The sequence below is a fragment of the Anoplopoma fimbria genome, chromosome 1, assembly GCF_027596085.1.
Source record: "Anoplopoma fimbria isolate UVic2021 breed Golden Eagle Sablefish chromosome 1, Afim_UVic_2022, whole genome shotgun sequence".
Taxonomy (NCBI): domain Eukaryota; kingdom Metazoa; phylum Chordata; class Actinopteri; order Perciformes; family Anoplopomatidae; genus Anoplopoma; species Anoplopoma fimbria.
Window position 1 is genome coordinate 1,270,291 of NC_072449.1, and position 22,913 is coordinate 1,293,203.

The 22,913-nt window shown below is 41.9% G+C and overlaps 2 protein-coding genes across 2 annotated transcripts in view; both read left to right on the plus strand.

Annotated features, from left to right (window-relative positions):
• exoc3l2b (exocyst complex component 3-like 2b) overlaps positions 1-9,658 on the plus strand; it is a 22,025-nt gene extending 12,367 nt beyond the window's left edge. Inside the window, exons 3-14 of the mRNA XM_054606226.1 lie at positions 420-709; positions 1,540-1,806; positions 2,153-2,271; positions 2,733-2,847; positions 3,255-3,365; positions 4,124-4,224; positions 4,310-4,426; positions 4,995-5,130; positions 6,080-6,202; positions 6,678-6,833; positions 7,064-7,185; positions 7,606-9,658. Coding sequence (XP_054462201.1) covers positions 420-709; positions 1,540-1,806; positions 2,153-2,271; positions 2,733-2,847; positions 3,255-3,365; positions 4,124-4,224; positions 4,310-4,426; positions 4,995-5,130; positions 6,080-6,202; positions 6,678-6,833; positions 7,064-7,185; positions 7,606-7,915 — 1,967 coding nt within the window. The 3' untranslated portion in view covers positions 7,916-9,658. The remainder of the gene's footprint in view (positions 1-419; positions 710-1,539; positions 1,807-2,152; positions 2,272-2,732; positions 2,848-3,254; positions 3,366-4,123; positions 4,225-4,309; positions 4,427-4,994; positions 5,131-6,079; positions 6,203-6,677; positions 6,834-7,063; positions 7,186-7,605) is intronic.
• Positions 9,659-10,756: 1,098 nt separating this feature from the next.
• On the plus strand, positions 10,757-20,267 carry LOC129098000 (nucleotidyltransferase MB21D2). Its single transcript, XM_054607306.1, has 3 exons — positions 10,757-10,858; positions 10,893-11,049; positions 14,584-20,267. Exons 1-3 carry the CDS (start codon positions 10,757-10,759, stop codon positions 15,846-15,848), a joined length of 1,524 nt encoding a protein of 507 aa, XP_054463281.1. The 3' UTR covers positions 15,849-20,267.
• The last annotated feature ends 2,646 nt before the right edge of the window (positions 20,268-22,913 follow it).

Genomic DNA, 22,913 nt, shown 5'->3' on the forward strand with positions numbered 1-22,913 from the left:
TTTGGTGTAATTTATTATCACGCTGCATCACTTAGCTCAGCAAACTACACACACAATGACACAAACACACACACACATAAACACACAAACACACACACACACACATAAACACACAAACACAACACAAACACACGCTGCGGTGCAGAAGTGAACCAGAAGAAGAGAAAGCTGATACTTAATACTTCATATTTAAAGGTCTGTTCAGCACATACATGTAAAAGAAAGTGAAACCTAATTCAATCGGTAACTGGTGCTTTCATTACACAAACACACCACATATGATCGGCTGAAAGCTCTTTTTATTATTTACAAACAAGCTTAAGAAGCGTAACGAGGTAACAATGTAACGAGGTAACAAGCGTAACGAGGTAACGAGGTAACGAGATAACAAGTCTTGTCTGTTCTCGTCTCTCCTTCAGTCCTGGAGATCCTGCAGCTGGTGAAGAAGCGAGACCTCCTGCTGGCCGACACTCACATCCTGGAGCTGGAGCAGGAGTGCAATGAGTCCACGGCGGCCGAGCGGGGCGCTGTGCCGCAGACGGAGGACGCCGCCGCGGCCGCCGCCTCCGCCAGCATGAAGGACGGCGGGCGCAGGAAGGCCAAGGACGTGGAGCTGCTGTACGAGGAGCTGCAGAAGGAGCTGTGGGCCGTCGTCAGGGAGTCTCTGCGCTCACCGACGGCCGGGCCCAACCTGGGCCTGGTGGTGCAGGTGAGGACCGCCGTTACCTTGGCAACAGCTGGGATGGAAGACTAAAATTATTTACATAAAAGCAATTTTAAGTTAAAAGGCTGTTACTTCATGGAATGCAAGTAAAAGTAGAGCTACTTGAGTTAAACCTCTGAACCTCGAGCAGTTTCTTGGTGTTTATTCCACATTTTTCTCTTTTTCTCTTCAAAATAAAAGTCCTGCTCCTCTATAGGAACAGAACAATCATGACTAGAGGTAGAGAGAACTCAAACATGTCTTTAGTGCAGAACAACACAGTTATAATGACATAATCATAAAAAAAAGAAAAAAACACAATTTGAATTTCTTTGATAATTGTTGGACGTGTTTTTAAATATTGAACGATTCACATTTTTACAACTTGTGTTGTCCCTGCTCTGTGTTCAGCAGTTCAGTCAAAGTTTCACAGATTTGTTGTCACATGACTGTTGGTCTCAGATGAATCAATCATGTCTTCATAGTTTCACTGAGGAGCTCACAATTTAATGTTTTTTACAGAATCTGATTAAAGGAAACGGTTTAATTGTGGCGAGATTTTAAATGTGGAATAAAATATTTCTGATTAATGATGAAATTTTAAGTTTCCTCTGGTGTCTTTTTTCTGAAAGAAGCGTTCGTTTCAAATGATGTGTTCACAGACCGTTGGTAATATGAAAATAATAACAATAATTATGTTTTAACAGATAAACGGAGTAGTTCAGTCGATTGTTTAAAGAAAACATGCTTTTCAATCCCGACGGATGGTTTTGGGGTTCAGAGGGTTAAATGTCTTCAGGTTCTGGCCTCACCTGTCCGTCCGTCCGTCCGTCCAGGTGCTGCAGCAGGAGGAGCAGGCCGATAAAGACTGGGCCCTCGGCGAGGCTTCGGCCCCCGGCGGCCCGAGGCCCCGCCGTCTGAAGCAGCGCTGGAAGGAGGCCGTGGAGGAGGCCGCCGACGGCTCTCTGCCTCAGAAGACCGAGTTCACCGCCGGAGAGCTGGACCGATACCTGGACCGGCTCCGGGCCCGGGAGGTGGAGGACCTCGGGGCCGCCAAGAGGAACGTGGTCTCCATCTACCCCGAGGAGTACCAGCCCTTCCAGGTGAGGCAACACCTGGACACCTGGGGGCGGGGTTTATTTTCACAAAACTGAAAGATGCTCTTTATCCTTTGAAATAACGTTTATTTTTACAATCAACACTTTCAAATGTCTCGTTAGTACAAAATGTAAACCAGACTTAGATGTTTCATTTTTACCTCTTTACTTAAGATTTCATTAAACTTGTTTTTCTACAAAATGTACCAAAACACTAGAATAAGGATCTTGAGTATATAATAATGAGAATAAAAATGAAACAAAATTAAAATCATAGGAAGAAATCTGGTTTGCAGACATCAACACTATATCTCAGCCTGTTTGTGAGATATTTATCTAACCCTCCCATCAGGTGTACGTGCAGAGCTACCACCAGGCGGTTGCTAGGCGACTGGAGTCCATCACCGACAACCAGCTGGAGATCACGGACATCTACTCCCTGCTGGACTGGCTGCACAACATCTACAACAGGTACACTCACATGTTACACTCTGATGGTCATCACACTGATCCAGGATCTGGTCCTGTGTGTGTTTCCTCCTCCATGAAGAGAAAACATGAAGAAACTGCAACATCAGTGGTCCAACATAGAGGTTTATTAATGCAGTAAAAGTACTTATACCATACTGTAATAATACTCTGTTACAGTTAAAGTACCAACAACACACAGTTAAAGTACTCTGTTACACTTAAAATACTAAGTCCACACTTTAAAAACACCCTACTACAGTAAAAGTACTCCTACTACACAGTAGAAACCAACTGTTACAGTAAAGGTACTACTAATGTTCCTGTGCATCATGTTGTCTGTGTGTGTGTGTGTGTGTGTGTGTGTGTGTGTGTGTGTGTGTGTGTGTGTGTGTGTGTGTGTGTGTGTGTGTGTGTGTGTGTGTGTGTGTGTGTGTGTGTGTGTGTGTGTGTGTTTGTTTCAGGGACGTTCTGGGGACCGTGTGCATAACGAGTCCCTTCAGCCGCTCTCAGCTGAGTCCTCTGCTTCCTTCAGAGACGGTGGACAGACTGGAGCTGGACTGTCTCAACTCAGTGAGGGTGAGGACATGAACTTTATTCAGACAGGGCTGAGATGTTTACTCTTCAGAAACGAGTAGAAGTGTTTTAAGACGTCTGAGTGGTGCAGAGCTGATTTAAACTGGATTTATTTGTTTTAAAATCTCTTAAGCTGAATCAAAAGACGACAATGAGTCAAAATTTAGGTGAAATGTTTCGAGGGACATGTTTAACTTTTTAGGAGAAAACACTTTCCCCGAATGTGTTTTTTTATGTTTGTAAACTCTTTAAATTGTAGTTTCCCTCAGTTGACGCTGCTGCAAAAGTCGAGTCAGATTTGACTTTTTCTCTATCGAGGATTTGTTATTTGTGCTGCTCTGCTGTTGGCGGTCTGAGAGAACTTAAATCAGAGGTGCGTTTGTTTCGCTCCCCGGCTCCTCCCTGTGCAGGCTAAAGTGACCACGGAGCTGAGCCAGGTCCTGGACGAGGAGGAGAGGAGATGGATGGAGACGCTGCACATCGAGGAGTACCACATCACTCTGGCCAAGACCGTCATACAGGTTAGCCCCTCCCACCCCACGTTACCATGGTTACTCCTGTCTGTTTTAAATAAAGGTTATTGAATCAAGAGCGGAGTGTTACGGAAAGGTGGATTCCGCTTTGTTTTTATACGCTGATTGTTTCCTTCAGTTGCAGTGACACACACACACACACACACACACACACACACACACACACACACACACACACTCACACTCACACACTGAACCATTTGCTGCTGCCCTCTAGTGGCCAAATAAAGTATTACAGGAGGAACAAGCTCACACGGGGACCGCTTTGAAGAGTGTCCAGTGAAATGGACCGAGTGTCCTTGAACGCACCAGCAGGGATGATGAGATGATCACATGATAATGAAGTGATTTCAACAACAAAAGAAGAATCTGCAGATTATCTTAGAAATGAATGAATGTAGGCCAGTGAAAAAAACACTTGGAATAAATTATATTTTAGAAAGTTTAGAAAACAGCAAGCATTACATTCAATTTGAGTCTATAATTTATATGATATGTGTCAGTAGTCAGCTTAGTTAGATCTTAATTCAATGAGTTAAATCATCTGTACTCAGTTTCTGCAGATTCATTTGAATAAAAATGAAGTAAAACCAATTGTATATAAATATTATCCAATGTAAATTGGATAATATTTGTATTGAATATGTTACACTTCTCCTCAGTCTCTGCATTCAGTGTATTCTGGCTATTTTCAGAAGAAATCAAATAAATATTCATAAACATATGATATCATCGTGTTGTTTTAGAGGCTGCAGGTGGATCTGGATCGTTCTGCCTCCATCAACAGGAGTCTGGGCTCCAGAGTGGCTCAGTGCAGCCTCAACGGTCTGGCCGACTTCCTGTACAGGTGACGTATAAACTTAATTATTCTAAAGCTGCAGAGGTCAGAGGTGATCGGGATTATGACGCTTCTGTTTCTAACTGTTTTTCAGTTTCCAGCGTAAAGCTGAGATGTTTCATGAAGGGATGCAGAGCGGCATGTTCGGAGACAACGAGGACGGATACGTGTCCAAAACCATCGCTCTGGTCAACTGCTGCCCGCCGTTCAGGTAAAAAACTAACGGGGATAAACTAACGGAGATAAACTAACGCTAGAATACGTCAACAAAACTGGTTATTATGAGCTTCACAGGAGGACAATGGGAAACAAACTATTTCAAAAGAGAGTTCATTAAATAGCTTTTTTATAAGATGCTGAAACGTTATTTCTGATGGAAATAATATTCGTAATTTTATGTTTGTTTTTACTTGATTATCATCAGTTTTTGTTGTGCAAATAATAAAATAAAAATGTAAACATTTTAACTTAAAAGTCTTAGAAGAAAGTACACTTAAGTTTGTTTAACATCACCAGTTTTCTGTCTAAACTCTGTCCGTCTTACACTTTAAATGCCATAAAGTTTATAGTCAATAGTAAAAGTTCAGAGCACTCACTGAGCTGAATCACAGCTGACATTTTGACCCATTACATGAATAAGGCCTCTGTCATGCAGTAATTAATGATATTCAGTTTTCAAATCATGTTGTTTTTACATGTTTGTAGACTTGTGGTCCTCACTTGGTAGTGTAGGTGTATGGTCCCCGTTTAGTCATGTGTGTGTGTATGTGTGTGTGCAGGGGCTTCGTGCAGCGCTGTGCTCAGTGTGACCCGTCGGTCAGCGAGGACTCTCTGCGTCGGGCCAACAAAGCTCTGGATAGCATCGTCCAGCAGGGAGTCAGGGTTCTGTCTGACCGGCTCTACCTGCACATCAGGGTACACACACACACACACACACACACACACACACACACACACACACACACACACACACACACACACACACACACACACACACACACACATCTATCTTCAGAGGTCAAAGTGTGTGTCTCTGTGTTGTGTGGAGGACACGCCTCTGTTGTCTCTGTATCAATAAAGCTTTTTGAATTGAATGTAATGTTTAACCTTTATTTACACTGTTTGTAGAAACACTGAACACAGAGAACGAAAGATGCAGATTAGATCGTTTAAAGTTTAGCTTAGTTTGTTTTACATCTTTAACAACAAGAATATTCAGAGTGGTTTAATAAAGACGTGAAAACAACATGTTATATAAATATATATATATATATATATATATACATGTTATATATATATATATATATATATACAGTATATATACATTTTATATAAATATATATATATACTGTATATATATATATATATATATTATATAACGTATATATATATATATACATATATACACATGTTATATAAATATATATGTATATATATATATATACATTTTATATAAATGTATATATATATATACAGTATATATATATATATTTATATAACATGTATATATATACATATATATAACATGTCTATATATAGACTGTTATATAAATATATATATGTATATATATATATACACGTTATATATATATTTTTTTTTATAACGTGTATATATATATTCTTTTTCATAGAAATGTTAAAATGGTATAAAGGTGAAATAAAATATGATAATATTGTCTGTCTCTCTCTACCTGTCTGTCTCTCTCTCTCTCTCTCTCTATATATATACCTGTCTCTCTACCTGTCTGTCTCTCTCTCTCTCTACCTGTCTCTCTACCTGTCTGTCTCTCTCTCTCTCTACCTGTCTCTCTACCTGTCTGTCTCTCTCTCTCTCTACCTGTCTCTCTACCTGTCTGTCTCTCAGCCGTCCTTTGAGCGTCTGGTGAAGAGGAAGTGGTTGAGTAACACGGAGCCATTTGAGCAGATTGAATCTCTCATCAAAGAATATTTCAAGAAGTATCACAGGATGGACAGTCCTCCGTACCAGGTACTACTACTGTGTAATACTGTGTACTCGTGTACTTTTGTACAGCGTGTACGGTACATGATCAACAGTCAGCTGTTTGAGGTCAGTGTTTCAGGTTTAGACGTGTTTTCAAGTAAAACAAATCGAGCTGAATATACTTTTAAAATCAGATGGGATTAATTTATAATTTATTTAAACAGAAGAATATAAATATGCACAACCAGAAAATAGAAAATAAACAATAAAGTATGAAAGAATAAAAATATACAGTATGCCATACAGTTAGAGTTACATTATAATATGTATATTATATTACATATACTGTATTGGGCATATTTTAATATTAGCTTCTAAAATTTGAAATTATGTATAAATAATTTCAGAAATAAAAAATATTCATATTTAAAAATGATAATTAATATAAACCAAACTGTGAATTGCTCTATATATTTCTGATTACTAAATATTAAAGTATGATCTCACGTCTGTCCGTCAGCTGCTGGTGGCGGAGGTGCACCGGCGTGTGGTGACGGAGTACCTCCGCTCCGTCATGAGAGGAAGAATCATCTGCACCTCCATGAAGATGAGGAAGAGGATGGCCGGCCGGCTCCGAGACGAAGGCAGACAGATCAAAGTCCTCTTCAAAGACCTGGTCAGTGTCAGAGGTCAAAGGTCAAAGGTCAACGACCCGGGGTCTGAAATGTACCGACTCTCTGTCGCCCTCTAGGGGACGCTTTCAAAACAAACGTTATTTAAGCAGGAAGTCGATAAAGATCAAAAATAGAGAAGCTGTGTCCGTCTCTTTTATGTTTTCTTTATGTATATGTGTATATGTGTATATATACGTATATACATATATGTTTGTGTCCGTCTGTCCCTCAGGAGTCTCCGTCCAGCTGGTTGGACGGCGCTCTGTCTCACATCTCTGAGATCATCCAGCTGGAGGACGTCCCCTCAATCCAGATGGAGGTCGGAGTTCTGGTCCGAGAGTTTCCTGACGTCAGGTACAAACTTCTAGTTCTACTTCTTCTTCTTCTTCTTCTTCTTCTTCTTCTCCTTCTTGTTCTTCTTCTTCATTTCCTTGTCTTCTTCTTGTTCTCCTTGTTTTTCTCTTGTTCTTTCTTGTTCTTGTTCTTGTTCTTGTTGTTCTTCTTCTTCTTCTTCTTCTTCTTCTTCCTGACAATGATTCATGAATCATTTATTTATGTTTCAGTTTCTGTTTTTAATTATTCAAAGAGCTCCTTTTAGTTTGTATCAAATATTCAAGACGGTGAAAAGTTTCATCATGAGAGATCTCTGTCTTTAATATATTTACTGCTGACTCATCATGAAATACTTAAACACACGTTTCTCCTCCTGTGTGTGTGTGTGTGTGTGTGTGTGTGTGTGTGTGTGTGTGTGTGTGTGTGTGTGTGTGTCTGCAGGAAGAAGCACGTGTCGGCCATTTTGAACATCCGGGGGATGACTCGGCAGACGGAGCGCCAGGAGATCCTGAACATCGTCAAAGACATCGAGAGCAGCGACGCCGTCGGCGGCGGGGTCGGCGTCTTGGCCCGTCTGACCCGGGACCGCGGCCTCTTCTCCGAGGTTCCGGTCACCTCCGAGGTCCACTGCCTCAACGTGGGCCTGAGCCGCATCGCCCTCACCGCCTCCTCCTGCTTCTCCACGCTGAGACCCAGACCACGCGAGACCAGGACCAGAACCATCCAGGAGAACCCCGACGACGTCCTCTGATCGGAGAGAGCTCAGAGTTATTGATCCGGACTGAATATCAGATCAACGTTAGATCATTCAGACCTTTATGTCTCTGGACAAGGAGGAGACAGAAGTCCTCGGAGGATGTAGATGAGGATGGAGGACATGTGTGAAGGACGGCTGGACTATTAATCAGATAACTATAACCATAGAGGCGTCAAAGACTCTTAAAATCGAATCTCTTTATTTGAAACACGACTTATTGATTTGAAATCAGAAAATAATTTTAGAAAAATAAAAAATGCACTTTTGCTACGGAAGCCTGGAGAGGAAAGTGAGAAAAATAAACGTCTTAAAGGGACAGTGTGAAGGATTTAGAGCCATCTAGTGGTGAGTTAGCAGATTGCGGCCAACTGAAAACCCCTCCGCTCACTGCTTTTGAAGATTTAGAAAATGTATCAGCAGAATGTTTTTCCTTCTCACTGGCCTGTCTGGGCTTCCGTACTTTTTTCTATGTGTTTGGATGAAACAAGAATTCTGTAGATTCAAACGTCTCATGTGATTCAGGACAAAACTTTGAGCTGAAAGACGCCTCGTAGAGGATCAATAACATGACCAGCTCTCTGTGCTGAGGTGCATTATGGGACAAAGACCAGAACCAGGAGGACTGAACCAGACCACCAGGCCATCAGGACTGAGAACCAGCAGCCGAGGATCTGAGGATCAGGATTTGTTTCTTTGTTTGTAATAAACGTGGAGTTCAGGATCGCAGAAAAAAAATGAAAATAGAGTTTTACAGGTTTATTGCTGCACATGATAAAATAAAAATAAAGTTTTAATCAAAGGTACTACGAGGATTTAACGGCGTGATTATAGTTCAAGCTCTTTGGTGTGATGAGGTTTATTATAAATATGGGATAAACATTACTTCTCTTTGGTGGTAAAATAATAAAACCTTTACTGCATAATTTTCTCATTGATTATAAAATAAAAGGAGACGACAGATTGAGACTAAATGTTGTTTTTTAACAGTTCATTCTGTTCTTTTATGTTTTAGCTCATAAACAACAAATAACATATTTAATTTACTGCTGATCATTAAATAAAAACATCCAGTTTGTCTTTTATTAATTATTGATGATTTTCTAGTTTTTTGTTTTTATGAGTTGATGCAGTTCAGAGCAGCGTCACTGGTGCGTTCAAGGACCCTCCGACGTTTGGGATCTCACTCACCGTAAAAAACAAGGAAAAAGTTTGGGTGAAAATTTCATATTTTCATTTTTCAGTCAGATAAAACTGCAGCAAGTGAAAACGACATCATGCTAACACCTGTCAACGCTTTCAAAATGAAAAGGTGTAGTTACACGTTCTGACCACCAGGCGGCAGCGTTCACTCATCAGTTTGTTTTAAAGTTCAGATCAGAAACTCTGTTTTATTATTTTGTGTGTCTTGTGAATGTGGATGTTTGAAATTAATATTTCTGTACATAATCAACTTTAATGACAATAAAAATGATCAGATCACACACTTCTTTTATTTGGGACTTTGATCTGACTCTCCTGCAGGATTTCATTTGTTTTTTAAAAGTCTGATTTGACGAGAAGAGAATCTCTCTGAATCTGAATCATTTCATTTATTTTATTTTTATTATTTTTAACTTGAGTTTTTTGTTTGTCTTTGGATTAGAAGTGCTTTTAAAGGTTTAATGTGAACTACTTTTTAATTTATTCATGACTTTTTCAGGGAGTCAATAACAAACCTACTTCCTGTTCAAGTCATCAATCTCATTTTATTTCACCTTGAAAATAATCAAGAAATAAAAAAACAAACAGTAAAATATGTTTTTTGTTATTTATTTTTTTACTATATATAAGTTAAATAATTAGGAAGTAAAATAATCAAATTAAAGCACAACAAAAAGGACAACTTAATGATAATCTTTAGATAAATTATTATATATGTATTTATAATTATTCTGTATAGTAATATATACACATACCGTATTGTCCGCACTGGATTATAAGGCGCATTAAGCGAAACAAAACAGTCAGTCAGTCAAACTTTATTAAACGTGTTCACAATAACTCTCAACATTGTTCAAACGTTAATGAGCGTATTCACAATAACTCTCCCTGTTCAGTTGTAACCGGTCTCACTCATCTGTTCCTCATCCATCCAGCCCTTCATTGATGCCGCTGGCTGGAAACTTTTTTTTACATATATATATATATATATATATATATATATATATATATATATATATATATATATATATATATATATATATATATATATATATATATATATATATATGTGTATGTATATACATATATATATGTATATATATATATATATATATATATACATGTGTATATATACATATATATATATATATGTATATATATATATATATATATATATATATATATATATATATATATATATATATATATATATATATATATATATATATATATATATATATATATATATATATATATACACATATATATATATATAATATATATATATATATATATATATATATATATATATATATATATATATATATATATATATATATATATATATATATATATATATATATATATATATATACACATATATATAGGCATCTGTAGAACTATATATGAGTTTAATAATTGGAACATTTTGATGTGTTTTTTTCGGGAGCACCTTTTATTCTGAAGGCGGTGAGCAGCGGAAGTGCATCGGTAGTTTCTGGTGGGTCGGGCTCGACTCGGCTCGACTCGGCTGTGTTCGGGTGTTCGTGTGTTCGTGTGTTCGGGTGTTCGTGTGTTCGGGTGTTCGTGTGTTCGGGTGTTCGTGTGTTCGGGAGGGAGACCACTGGAGGAAAGATGGCGGCCCCTGCTCTCTCCAGCCGGGCTGGCTCGGCGGGCAGCCTCGGGAACAGCCCGACCACGACCGCAGGGAGGCCCCCACCCGGAGGAGCAGGAGGAGCAGGAGCAGCAGGAGCAGGAGGAGCAGGAGGAGGGGGGGGTCGGGCCCGAGCTGGACTTCCGGTCCGCGGCCCGCGTGGAGGACCTGAACCGGCTCATCTCTGAGTTCAGTAAACACGAGCAGAGAGAGTACGACGACCAGCGCGCTCTGGAGATACACACGGCCAAGGACTTCATCTTCTCCATGCTGGGTGAGACCAGGACCACACCAGACCAGACCAGTGAGACCAAGACCAGAGAGACCAGACCAGAACCACAGAGACCAGAACCAGACCAGACCAGAACCACAAGAGACCAGAACCAGACCAACCAGAACCAGAGACCAGACCAGAACCAGAACCGAGACCACAAGAGACCAGAACCAGACCAGACCAGAACCCAGAGAGACCAGACCAGAACCAGACCAGAGACCAGACCAGAACCCAGAGACCAGACCGAGACCCACCAGAGACCAGACCAGAGACCAGAGAGACCAGACCAGACCAGACCCGAGACCCACAAGACCAGACCAGAGACCAGAGACCCACCAGTCCAGACCAGACCAGACCAGACCAGACCAGAGACCCGAGACCCCCAGACCAGTCCAGACCAGACCAGACCAGACCAGAGACCAGACCGAGACCCAGACCAGAGACCAGACCAGACCAGACCAGAGACCAGACCAGACCAGACCAGACCGAGACCCAGACCAGACCAGACCAGACCAGACCAGAGACCCAGACCAGACCAGACCAGACCAGACCAGACCAGACCAGACCAGACCAGAGAGACCAGACCAGACCAGAGACCAGAGACCCAGACCAGAGACCAGACCAGTCCAGACCAGACCAGAGACCAGACCAGACCAGAGACCACCAGAGACCAGAGACCAGACCAGAGAGACCAGACCAGACCAGAACCAGACCAGACCAGACCAGAGACCAGACCAGAGACCAGACCAGACCAGACCAGACCAGAGACCAGAGAGACCAGAACCAGACCAGAACAGACCAGACCAGACCCAGAGACCAGACCAGACCAGACCAGACCAGACCAGAGACCCACAGACCCAGACCAGACCCAGACCAGACCAGACCCAGACCCAGAGACCCCCAAGACCCAGAGACCCCCAAGACCCAGATTTAGACCCAGACCCCCACAGAGACCCACAGATTATTGTTTTATTTATTAAATGTTATATTTTCTTTACTGCTATTATTTTTATAATTTGCAGTATTTGTCTTATTTTTTCTTTATTACCTTTTATTATTAATAATATTAGCAGTATTTGTCTTATTTTTTCTATACTATTAATATTTTTATTAGCAGTATTTGTCTTATTTTTTATCAGTAGTAATATTGTTACTGCTGTTATTTCTGTTATTATATTCATAACATTGTAGGAATAGTTTAAATACATTAACAACATAATATTTAAGCAAATGTAAATCAACGTTTCTGCATTCAAGTATAAAAAAGTACTTTAATTAAGTAAAATGTTTAGGTACTTGTACTTTACTAGTAGTTTAGTATTTTCATTTTCTGCTACATTATACTCTTACTGTACTACATCTCCGAGGTGAATATTGTACTTTTACTGCTCTACATTTATCAGATAGATTTAGTAACTTTACAGATTTAGATTATTAATCAACTAATGAATGATGAAGTGTTATTACAGATTAAATACTGACGGTGCACCGCTAAATGTTTCTGGGTGGAACTCGTCTTGTGAACTTTGGTTCCTCGTCATCGTTATCTACCTTCATCCCGTGTAATAAACTAGTCGAGATAAAGTGTTCATGTTTACGATGCAGCACAAAGTCCTGATGTGTTTGAACGCCTCACGGTGGTACACCCGTATCCTGGAAAGAGACACGGCCTTAAACGCACCACGACACCTCATGATTTTAATGATGATTGAGACAAAGTGACGTCTGCTTTAATTAAACTGTTCACGGAGGTCAAACATGGAGGACAGTGAGGTCACTTCCTGTCACCGTGTTGAGTGATGGCGCTCTGGATTCAAACAGCAGAACTCTGACTGATCCTCAGTTATATTTAGAACGACTCGTCTGGTTTCAGATGTAAATCTCGTGTCTCTGAATCCGTCGTCTTCCTGTTCGGTTTGGTTTCTGCTCTTCACACAACAACAGTTTCCAAAAACGTCCAGACGGAGAAATCAAACATCCCTGATGTTCTCCTCCAGTTCATCAGACGGAGAACATAGAGACAGACAGAGTCTCACAGCATTCAGTGAAATAGTCTCCTGGTCTCCTTGTCTCTTGGTCTCCTGGTCTCTTGGTCTCCTGGTCTCCTGGTCTCCTGGTCTCTTGGTCTCTTGGTCTCCTGGTCTCTTGGTCTCTTGGTCTCTTGGTCTCCTGGTCTCCTGGTTTATTGTTCTCCTTGTCTCCTGGTCTCTTGGTCTCCTGGTCTCTTGGTCTATTGGTCTCCTGGTCTCTTGGTCTCTTGGTCTCCTGGTCTCTTGGTCTCCTGGTCTCTTGGTCTCCTGGTCTCCTGGTTTATTGTTCTCCTTGTCTCCTGGTCTCTTGGTCTCCTGGTCTCTTGGTCTATTGGTCTATTGGTCTCTTGGTCTCCTGGTCTCTTGGTCTCCTGGTCTCCTGGTTTCTTGGTCTCCTGGTCTCCTGGTCTCTTGGTCTCCTGGTCTCCTGGTCTCCTGGTCTCTTGGTCTCTTGGTCTCCTGGTCTCTTGGTCTCTGGTCTCTTGGTCTCCTGGTCTCTTGGTCTCCTGGTCTCCTGGTCTACAGATGCTACAAAGCTAACAAGGCCAAGCTAGCAGTGTTTCCCGTTGGGGTAACGGACCCAGAAACCGACCCGGGAAACAAACACTGTTAGCTTGGCCTTGTTAGCTTTGTAGCATCTGTAGCTTTGTAGCATCTGTAGCATTTGTAGCATCTGTAGCTTTGTAGCATCTGTAGCTTTGTAGCAGAATTGTCTTCTTTGATCTGATAGTTTCTTACTTTGACAGAGTTCTTGTGCAGATGCTTGTTTTTAGAAAACTTTCACTTCTTTTGTTAGAAGTAAATATGGTTTTGTAGAAAAACCTTCTTATTCATTATAATGAAATACAAATAAAAGGTCTTGGTTTCGTCTGTCATGACGTTTGCTGTTGGTTCATGTTTGTTGAACTCACACAAAAGATTGACTTTGCTATTTTTAACACTGCATATCTGAAATGATTCATAATAAGAAAAACAATAACTTCCATTATCTTTTTATAATTCTATTTTAGTAACAAACAGAAGAGATGTGTCATCTGGAGGGTCACATTTCCAGCATTTCAAAGATACCAACAGGAAAAAATAAATCAGATCGTGTCTGTAGCAGCATCCTCGTAGATAAAACACATCATTCAGAATGTTCTGAGTCATTTGACAAAACAAGCTGCTCATATTCACAAATACATAACATAGACTTCTCTTCAACCAAATCTTCCTGTTATAGGCAACAAGCATTAAGCTCTCCTACACAAAGAACGCTTTCTGGAACATTTGGTGAAACTATACAAACAGTGACTACATGACTCTAGCTTTGGTTTTGTTCTAAAGTATCGCTTTGTCAAAAAGAGTTTCAAACTACTTCATGATTTACTTCGCCTCCGAGTTTGTGTGGATGAAGAAGTTAAATGCTTTTAATACTCGTTTAAGAAGCGCCCCTCTCAGAAATTGTGTATATTTAATGTCCTGGTTCTCTAACTGGTCTTGTCTTTCTCCCTCTGTCTCTCAGGAATGGTCCAGAAGTTGGACCAGAAGCTCCCGGTGGCCAACGAGTACCTCCTCCTGTCGGGCGGTGTTCGGGAGGGCGTGGTGGACATGGATCTAGACGAGCTGAGCGTCTACGCCCGCGGCACAGACTACGACATGGACTTCACCCTGCTGGTCCCGGCGCTCAAACTCCACGACCGCAACCAGCCGGTGACTCTGGACATGAGGCACTCGGCGCTGGGCCACTCCTGGCTCAGCCTCCGCCTCTTTGACGAGGGCACCATCAACAAGTGGAAGGACTGCTGCACCATCGTGGACCACATCAGCGGCACCACCAACTACTTCTTCTCCCCGACGCTGGTGGCCGACTGGTTCTACCAGTCCATCTCCCTGGTGCTGCTGGAGGTGCAGAAGAAGCCGCAGAGAGGGATGCCGCGGGTGGAGAAGGTGGAGCGGAACGGCACCATCATCTCCGTCATCCTGGGCGTCGGGAGCAGCCGGATGCTCTACGACATCGTCCCCGTGGTGTCCTTCAAAGGCTGGCCGGCCGTCGCCCAGAGCTGGCTGATGGAGAACCACTTCTGGGACGGGAAGATCACGGAGGAGGAGGTGATCAGCGGGTTCTACCTGGTGCCCGCCTGCTCCTTCAAGGGCCGCAAGGAGAACGAGTGGCGCCTGTCGTTCGCCCGCAGCGAGGTGCAGCTGAAGAAGTGCATCTCGTCCAGCCTGATGCAGGCGTACCAGGCCTGCAAGGCCATCATCATCAAGCTGCTGTCGCGGCCCAAAGCCATCAGCCCGTACCACCTCCGCAGCATCATGCTGTGGGCCTGCGACCGCCTCCCCGCCAGCTACCTGGGCCAGGACGACTTCTCGGCCCACTTCCTGTTGGGCCTGATCGACGACCTGCAGCACTGCCTGGTCAACAAGATGTGCCCCAACTACTTCATCCCGCAGTGCAACATGCTGGAGCAGCTGTCGGACGAGACGGCCATGCTGCACGCCCGCAAGCTCTGCTCGGTGCGCTCCGACCCGGCCGAGCACCTCCGCACCACCATCGAGCACGCCAAGGCCGCCAACAGGCTGACGGTGGAACTGCAGTGGCGGGGCAGCGCCAGCAACCTGCCGTCGCCGCAGTCGGACGCCGGTGGGGAGAACCAACCGGACGACCGGCTGGCCAAGAAGCTCCAGCAGCTGGTGACGGAGAATCCGGGGAAGTCCATCTCCGTCTTCATCAACCCGGACGACGTCACGCGGCCGCACTTCCGCATCGACGACAAGTTCTTCTGAGACCTAGAAACACTCTCCAGACCTCCTCCTCCTCCTTTTCCTCCTCCTCACCTGGTGCCCTGCCTCCTCTGACACTTTATTTTTAGACATTTTTTATGTTTCTCTGCCACAGAGTGAAGTGAGGTGATCGTCTAGTTGTGTCTGCCACAATATTTTTTTATTTTTTTATGTTTATTTTTCTATTCCTCCTGTTCCTCCTCCTCCCCCCCCTCTCCTCTCTCACTGTGTGCCCTGTGTTTCTACCTGCTGGAGGCCTTTTAAATAGAAGCTGAATAGCAGCAGGTTGTTTTTCAAACTGAAGGATGAGGTGAAAATCCACCTTAAGATGGAAACGCTGTTCCAATGTTACGGTACTTTAATGATCAGGGATCCTGGAAATGAGACAAAAAACCCAACTCCTGAAGAATAAACTGTAGATAATACTACATGAAGTAAATAATACTAGTCACTCTACAGTATGAAGTATTTAACAGTGACTAATCTGATAGAATAGAAACTAATATTTCATCTTTTTAATGACACTAAACATGCAAAAATAACACTAAATATTCAGTAGAAGATTAAAGGTTTGAGCAAAGTTGTTTTTAACTTTTTAACAGAAATTTAGCTTCATATCTTCTAATTTAAAGACGTCCATCTCCAGCAAAACTTCTGCTTTTCTCATGAATTACGATTAAGCTAATAATTGAGAATATGTTTAATGAAATAAGTAATTATGAGATAGATTCACATAAATATGACGTAATTATCTCCCATTTAATGTCATAATTATGAACTTGATACAAAGTCCTAACTATTAAATCTCTCTAATATACAAACCGTTATTATAACGACCTTCTTTATTGTAATAATTCAGTGTTTTGTACTCAATTAAAAGATCTCAAGTAAATTATGATTATGAGTTGTCATAAATAATCAGACACGTGATGACATACAAAGTCAGAATCATGAGATAAAGAAATGTAACAAGCTAAAGATGAGGACTTTTAGTTTTGTGATATCGAAACAAAGAAATTAAAAAAGCTTTTCTCTTTTAATCGACTCAAAAAAATCTGCAAAAGCTCGACGTCGCTCGTGATTTCACACCAAGCCTCCAACAGCAACAAGATTGTTGAACAAGACTTTACTGTTTAAGATTGTACACAAATTCAGGATTTGGGGACGCCAAATGGTGCGTCCGGAGGTCTCGGTCCAGGAGTGAAGACAGCAGAGTTCAGTCTGAAGGTGGATTTTGTTCCTCTGAGGAATGTCTTAGTCCGCCGAGGACAATGGTAGTAACGTCTTAGAAACTAATGTAAATAGAAGGAACACTGACAATGATGATAATGATGATGATGATGATGATGATGATGTGTGGACTACTACTCGTCTAATTTTGCACAGAATGTAAAAAAAAAAAAAAAAAAAATCACCACTTTTCCTGTCGATGGTGGACGCCGTGTTCGCCTTTAACCCTGAGACGATGTATCATATCAGTACTCCGCCGACACTGCCGAGGGATGGTCGTACTGCACGATTTAATCTGTATATTTAACCCCGTGGAATAGCAACAAGTACACAGTGGTACTGCTGTAGTACTTCAACAGAGTCTCCTCAAACATGCAGGGATTTGATTTCAGAGATGTTGATCTGGCAAAAAAAAAAAGGTCTTTCAGCACCAGAACAGAAGCGATGGACGGTTTGTAAAATCTGATCCCCAAAATGTCTGAATGGGTCCGATGTTACTCCTCGTTCACACATACAGGATCACAGAACACTGGAGAGGAAGCTGTTCGTTATGAACAGAACCTCGTTAAAACACAAAAGAAAGGTTTAACTTTCGTGAAGATGTTCTCTGATAACAAGTTTTTCAATTCCACTCCCAAAAATGGAGGAAAAGCCGTCAACGTCTACAGCTTCACTGCTTTCTTGACGGAACATTACCTCCGCCCGATCTCCAGGCTCTTCCTGGCTTATGCTACACCTTTCTCCAGAGTTTCATGAAAATCTGGCTGGTAGTTTTTCAAGTTATCCCGTTGACAAACCAAACGGAGAACAAAAAGTGGGCGAAGGCAACGAGCTACCTGGAGTAGAAGAAGAAGATTGTGTGGAAATGAGAGGAAATAACTGACCAATCAGAACACAGGATGTAGATCACATGTCCTACAGTGGAGGCGGACCACCAACCCTACACCTGAACCTCGGCACACGATCAGTCGCTGCCCATCCCAACTCAAGTTTTATGTACTCACTGTTTGAAGAAGTGTGTGATGGAAATCTCGAGACAGAAGACGTTTCAGCAGACCGGGATTCTTCAGCAGTAACATTTGTTTCTCGATCGAGGAGAATAGTAGTATACTATTAGAATACTGATACCACATTCTGAAGATGGAGTACTGGAGAATAGTAGTATACTATTAGAATACTGATACCACATTCTGAAGATGGAGTACTGGAGAATAGTAGTATACTATTAGAATACTGATACCACATTCTGAAGATGGAGTACTGGAGAATAGTAGTATACTATTAGAATACTGATACCACATTCTGAAGATGGAGTACTGGAGCACAGTATTTAACCCTCACCAGACCAGCTAAGTTCCGCTATATCCAAATAGTCTAAACCGAATACAGAAGGTTTCAAGCTGACCTTGGCCTACCAGCTGCCATATCCAGCTCGGCCTTATCAGGCACAGAGTGAGACAGGCGAAGAGAGACGGACAGTTGACCTGACCTACAGACAGTTACCTTTAACCTACATGAGGGAAGTTTAACATACAAGAAGGAAAATTCCTTCTCAAAGTGTATTTGAACGAAGGAGGACAAAACCTGAAGAAAGAGAACCATGTTTAAATGTACCCGTCGTAATGTGGACTCCAGAACAAAGGTCCGGAGCACTCGGACTGTGTGGATGTTTGTGGGTCATGTTTTAAACTCCCTCTGGTTTTAGTCTCTCCACATGACCTGGACATGAAAATGTCAAAAAGATCTCAAAGACTTCTGGGACGTCTCGGAGCGACAACCAATAGCTCTTGTTTTGGTCTCCTCCTCGTTCTACTCCACTCTGTAACGGAGCTCTAAGCGCTAAACGATGTGAGAGAAGACATCGCTTAGAAAACAGTTCAACCCAAAAACAAATACATGTTTGTATGCCTCCATGCTGTGACGTACGTTTTCTGGAGACATTATGTTTTCTGTCTGTCCTCATGAAACACAACATATCAAGAACACTAGGAATTTATTCAGACACGCAAAAAACGTCCACCTAAACTAAAGGGTGACCTGATTAGATTTTGGAGGTCAAAACATGTTTCTGGCCAAAAGTCAAGAAATCAAATGCTAATTATGACAATTTCACCCAAACGTCTGAAAGGATAAAATGAAGTGAAGGTGTTTTGGACAGACGTCTGTATGTGTGAACGAGGTGGACTCCTCACGCCCACAGTTCAACACTCAGGAGAATCTGCTGCATTACGACCATCGTCAGCTGACGTGTCACATGACTTCACCTCCCTCCACTGCTTCCTGTCACGTCCTTTAGTTTCAATAAGCTTCACCTGTGTGTTTTTATTATGTTTCCACTTCAGCTGCTTCCTGTTTGTTTTCTGTTTTAAAGTCACATGTTCGATACGACCAGCTCACCTGGACCAGTTACAACAACCTGACGTCTTACTGTCATCATGGCTGTGTTCCATTTAGCTCATCCAATACCTTCACTGTTAAAGGGAGAAGAAGAAACGCTGAATCTGAGTTTATGAAAAGGTTAAACATGGAGAGAAAGTAGAAGAAAATATCTGCGACTGTACCAGCAGAAGATTGTGCCTGTGGCGATGCATCATGGGAGTTGTAGTTGGTCCGGAGTTGGTTGAGTTGAAGAAAAGTCGCTTCCATTTTTTTATCATTTTATTTCTTTGTGTGTTTTCAAACGTCCCAAACATTTCCAGAAAAATGCCAAAAAAAACACCTGCAGACATATGACCGGTAACCTGATCTCCATCTCCTCATCCTCAAGTGCAATTAGTGAAAATACACACATGACAGGAACTCAAACACACACACACACACACACACACACACACACACACACGTAGCATACAGACTAAACACTACAGCTCTGTTTAAACTGGTTTTAATGGAGACGCTAACAGACCACACTGTCACACACCATCAAAGTGCCACACACACACACACACACACTGTAATCAATGTGTTGATCTTCTGAGCTCCATGACCTTTGACCTTACACTCCTCTCTCTGTTCTGAACCTTTTAACTGTGAGTTTTTGATTGTTTTCTCTGTATCTTGCTGCTCTGCTTTGTTCTGATGATGATGGATTTCTTTATGCAATGTTGACTGTGATTGGTTAACCCTTCAGATGGCAGCTCCTCCCCCTCCACTTTAATTCACTGTACAGTAGAATCATCATAAAGTCTTTTAACCAGAAAGCTGTTCTTCTCTGATTTATTTTACATATTCTCTGAATGTGGGCTGAATATAACCGGACCTGTAGTCGGACCAATCAGCAGAGACTTCAAGACTTTACTGTGGTTTCAGTCTTGTTCACATGTAGCTAAAGGAAAAACATACAAACACTCATTTAATTTGTGGAACAATAGAGGCCCCAGAATCGAACCCTGTGGAACTCCGCTCTCATTCATGATTGTTAGCAGCAAAGTGTCCTGAGCAAGGCACTTAATTATCTTAAGAGGGGACAGCTGGCTAGCTTGTCCATCTCCAGAGCTAGTTGGTTAGCTAGCTAGTCGCTAGTCTCCGTAGCTCCCGCCTGCTGTCCTATAGTCAAAGTCGTCTCCTAGCGGCGAGGAATGAGGAAGAGGGACTGTGGAAACCAGCGCTACTGCTGGACATCGGCCCGGCTCATTTTCTGTAACCAGTGTAACGTTAGCATGAAATCATGGTGGAAGTAGCAAGGTAGCTAGCCAGCCACTTAAAGAGTAGTAACTCAAGACATCATCCAGACACTCTTATCAAAGAGTGGAAAACCATGTCGCTATCGCCAGATAATTCACAACTTTGTTTGGATCATTTCCTGTAACCAGAGTAGCATGACAACATGGTGGAAATAGCTAAATAGCCAGCCGTATGCTAGTTAGCTTGTTAATGCCACAATGCTATGATGCTACACTGGTTCCATCAAATAAGACCCAACATCAGAACATCTCTCTATCTCTCTAATAGTTTGATAGCCGAGACAGCTAAGGAGATAAGCAGAAGGCTAAGCTAAGCTATTAGCAACATTTTCTCTTCATGTCTGAAACGATTCCCTGATATTGAAGCTCACTAGAGTCGAGAATCAGTTTATCATCTCAAATGTTGTTGATATCGGCTCTGACACCCAACAACCACATAAAGAAGACACTGATGTGTAACTTTAGCCCTCTGAGCTGATTCATGTTAGCCTCCAGCTAACACTGTGATGTAACCATGACGACAATCTGAAGATGAAACCTCCTGTAATGAAAAGTACGGAGATCCTGAAGTTGGTGATGGTTTTTCTATCATATATAGTATATACAGCGGATAAAATAAGTATTGAACATGTCACCATTTTTCTCAGTAAATATATTTCTAAAGGTGCTATTGACATGAAATTTTCACCAGATGTCGGTAACAACCCAAGTAATCCATACATACAAAGAAATTAAGTTATGTGTAATAAAATGGAATGACACAGGGAAAAAGTATTGAACACATGAAGAAAGGGAGATGCAAAAAGGCATGGAAAGCCAAGACAGCAGCTGAAATCTATCAGTAATTAGAAAGCAGTCCTGCCCCTTGTCAGTGCAAATGAATATCAGCTGGTTCAGTCCCAACTGATGGCCTATAAAAAGGTGTCTCATTACCAAGGTGTCACACAAGAAACATCTCATGATGGGTAAAAGCAAAGAGCTCTCTCAAGACCTTCACAACCTTATTGTTGCAGAACATACTGATGGCATTGGTTACAGAAGGATTTCTAAACTTCTGAATGTTCCAGTGAGCACTGTTGGGGCCATAATCCGGAAGTGGAAAGAACATCATTTCACCATAAACCGGCCACGACCAGGTGCTCCTCGCAAGATTTCTGACAGAGGAGTGAAAAGAATTATCAGAAGAGTTGTCCAAGAGCCAAGGACCACTAGTGGAGAGCTTCAGAAAGACCTGGAATCAGCAGGTACAATTGTTTCAAAGAAAACAATAAGTAATGCATCAACCGCCGTGGCCTGTATGCACGCTCACCACACAAGACTCCATTGCTGAAGAAAAAGCATGTTGAAGCTCGTTTAAAGTTTGCTGCACAACATTTAGACAAGCCTGTGAAATACTGGGAGAATATAGTCTGGTCAGATGAGACCAACATGGAACTCTTTGGATGCCATAATACACACCATGTTTGGAGGTCAAATGGCACTGCACATCACCCCAAAAACACCAGACCAACAGTGAAGTTTGGAGGTGGAACATCATGGTGTGGGGCTGTTTTTCAGCATACGGCACTGGCAAATTTCACATAATTGAAGGAAGGATGAATGGAAAAATGTAGCGAGACATTCTTGATAAAAATCTGCTGCCATCTAGCAGGATGATGAAGATGAAACGAGGGTGGACATTTCAGCAAGACAATGATCCCAAACACACAGCCAAGGAAACTCTCCATTGGTTTCAGAGAAAGAAAATAAAGCTGCTAGAATGGCCCAGCCAATCACCTGACTTGAATCCAATAGAAACTCTATGGAAAGAACTAAAGATCAGAGTTCATAGAAGAGGCCCACGGAACCTTCAAGATCTGAAGACTGTTTGTGTGGAAGAATGGGCCAAAATCACACCTGAGCAATGCATGCCACTAGTTTCTCCATACAGGAGGCGTCTTGAAGCTGCCATTACCAACAAAGGCTTCTGTACCAAGTATTAAATACATTTCAGTAAGCGTGTTCAATACTTTTCCCCTGTGTCATTCCATTGTATTAGACATAACTTAATTTCTGAACTTATTTGTTTGGTTTTCTTTGTATGTATGGATTACTTGGGTTGTCACCGACATCTGGTGAAAATTTCATGTCAATAGCACCTTTAGAAATATATTTA

Excerpts from the sequence above, each read along its gene's own strand:
- LOC129098000 (XM_054607306.1), top strand. The coding sequence starts at position 10,757 with ATGGCGGCCCCTGCTCTCTCCAGCCGGGCTGGCTCGGCGGGCAGCCTC. Across the intron at positions 10,859-10,892 it reads CACCCGGAGGAGCAGGAGGA|GGGGGGGTCGGGCCCGAGCT; the intron begins GCAGGAGCAGCA and ends GAGCAGGAGGAG. Across the intron at positions 11,050-14,583 it reads CTTCATCTTCTCCATGCTGG|GAATGGTCCAGAAGTTGGAC; the intron begins GTGAGACCAGGA and ends TCTGTCTCTCAG.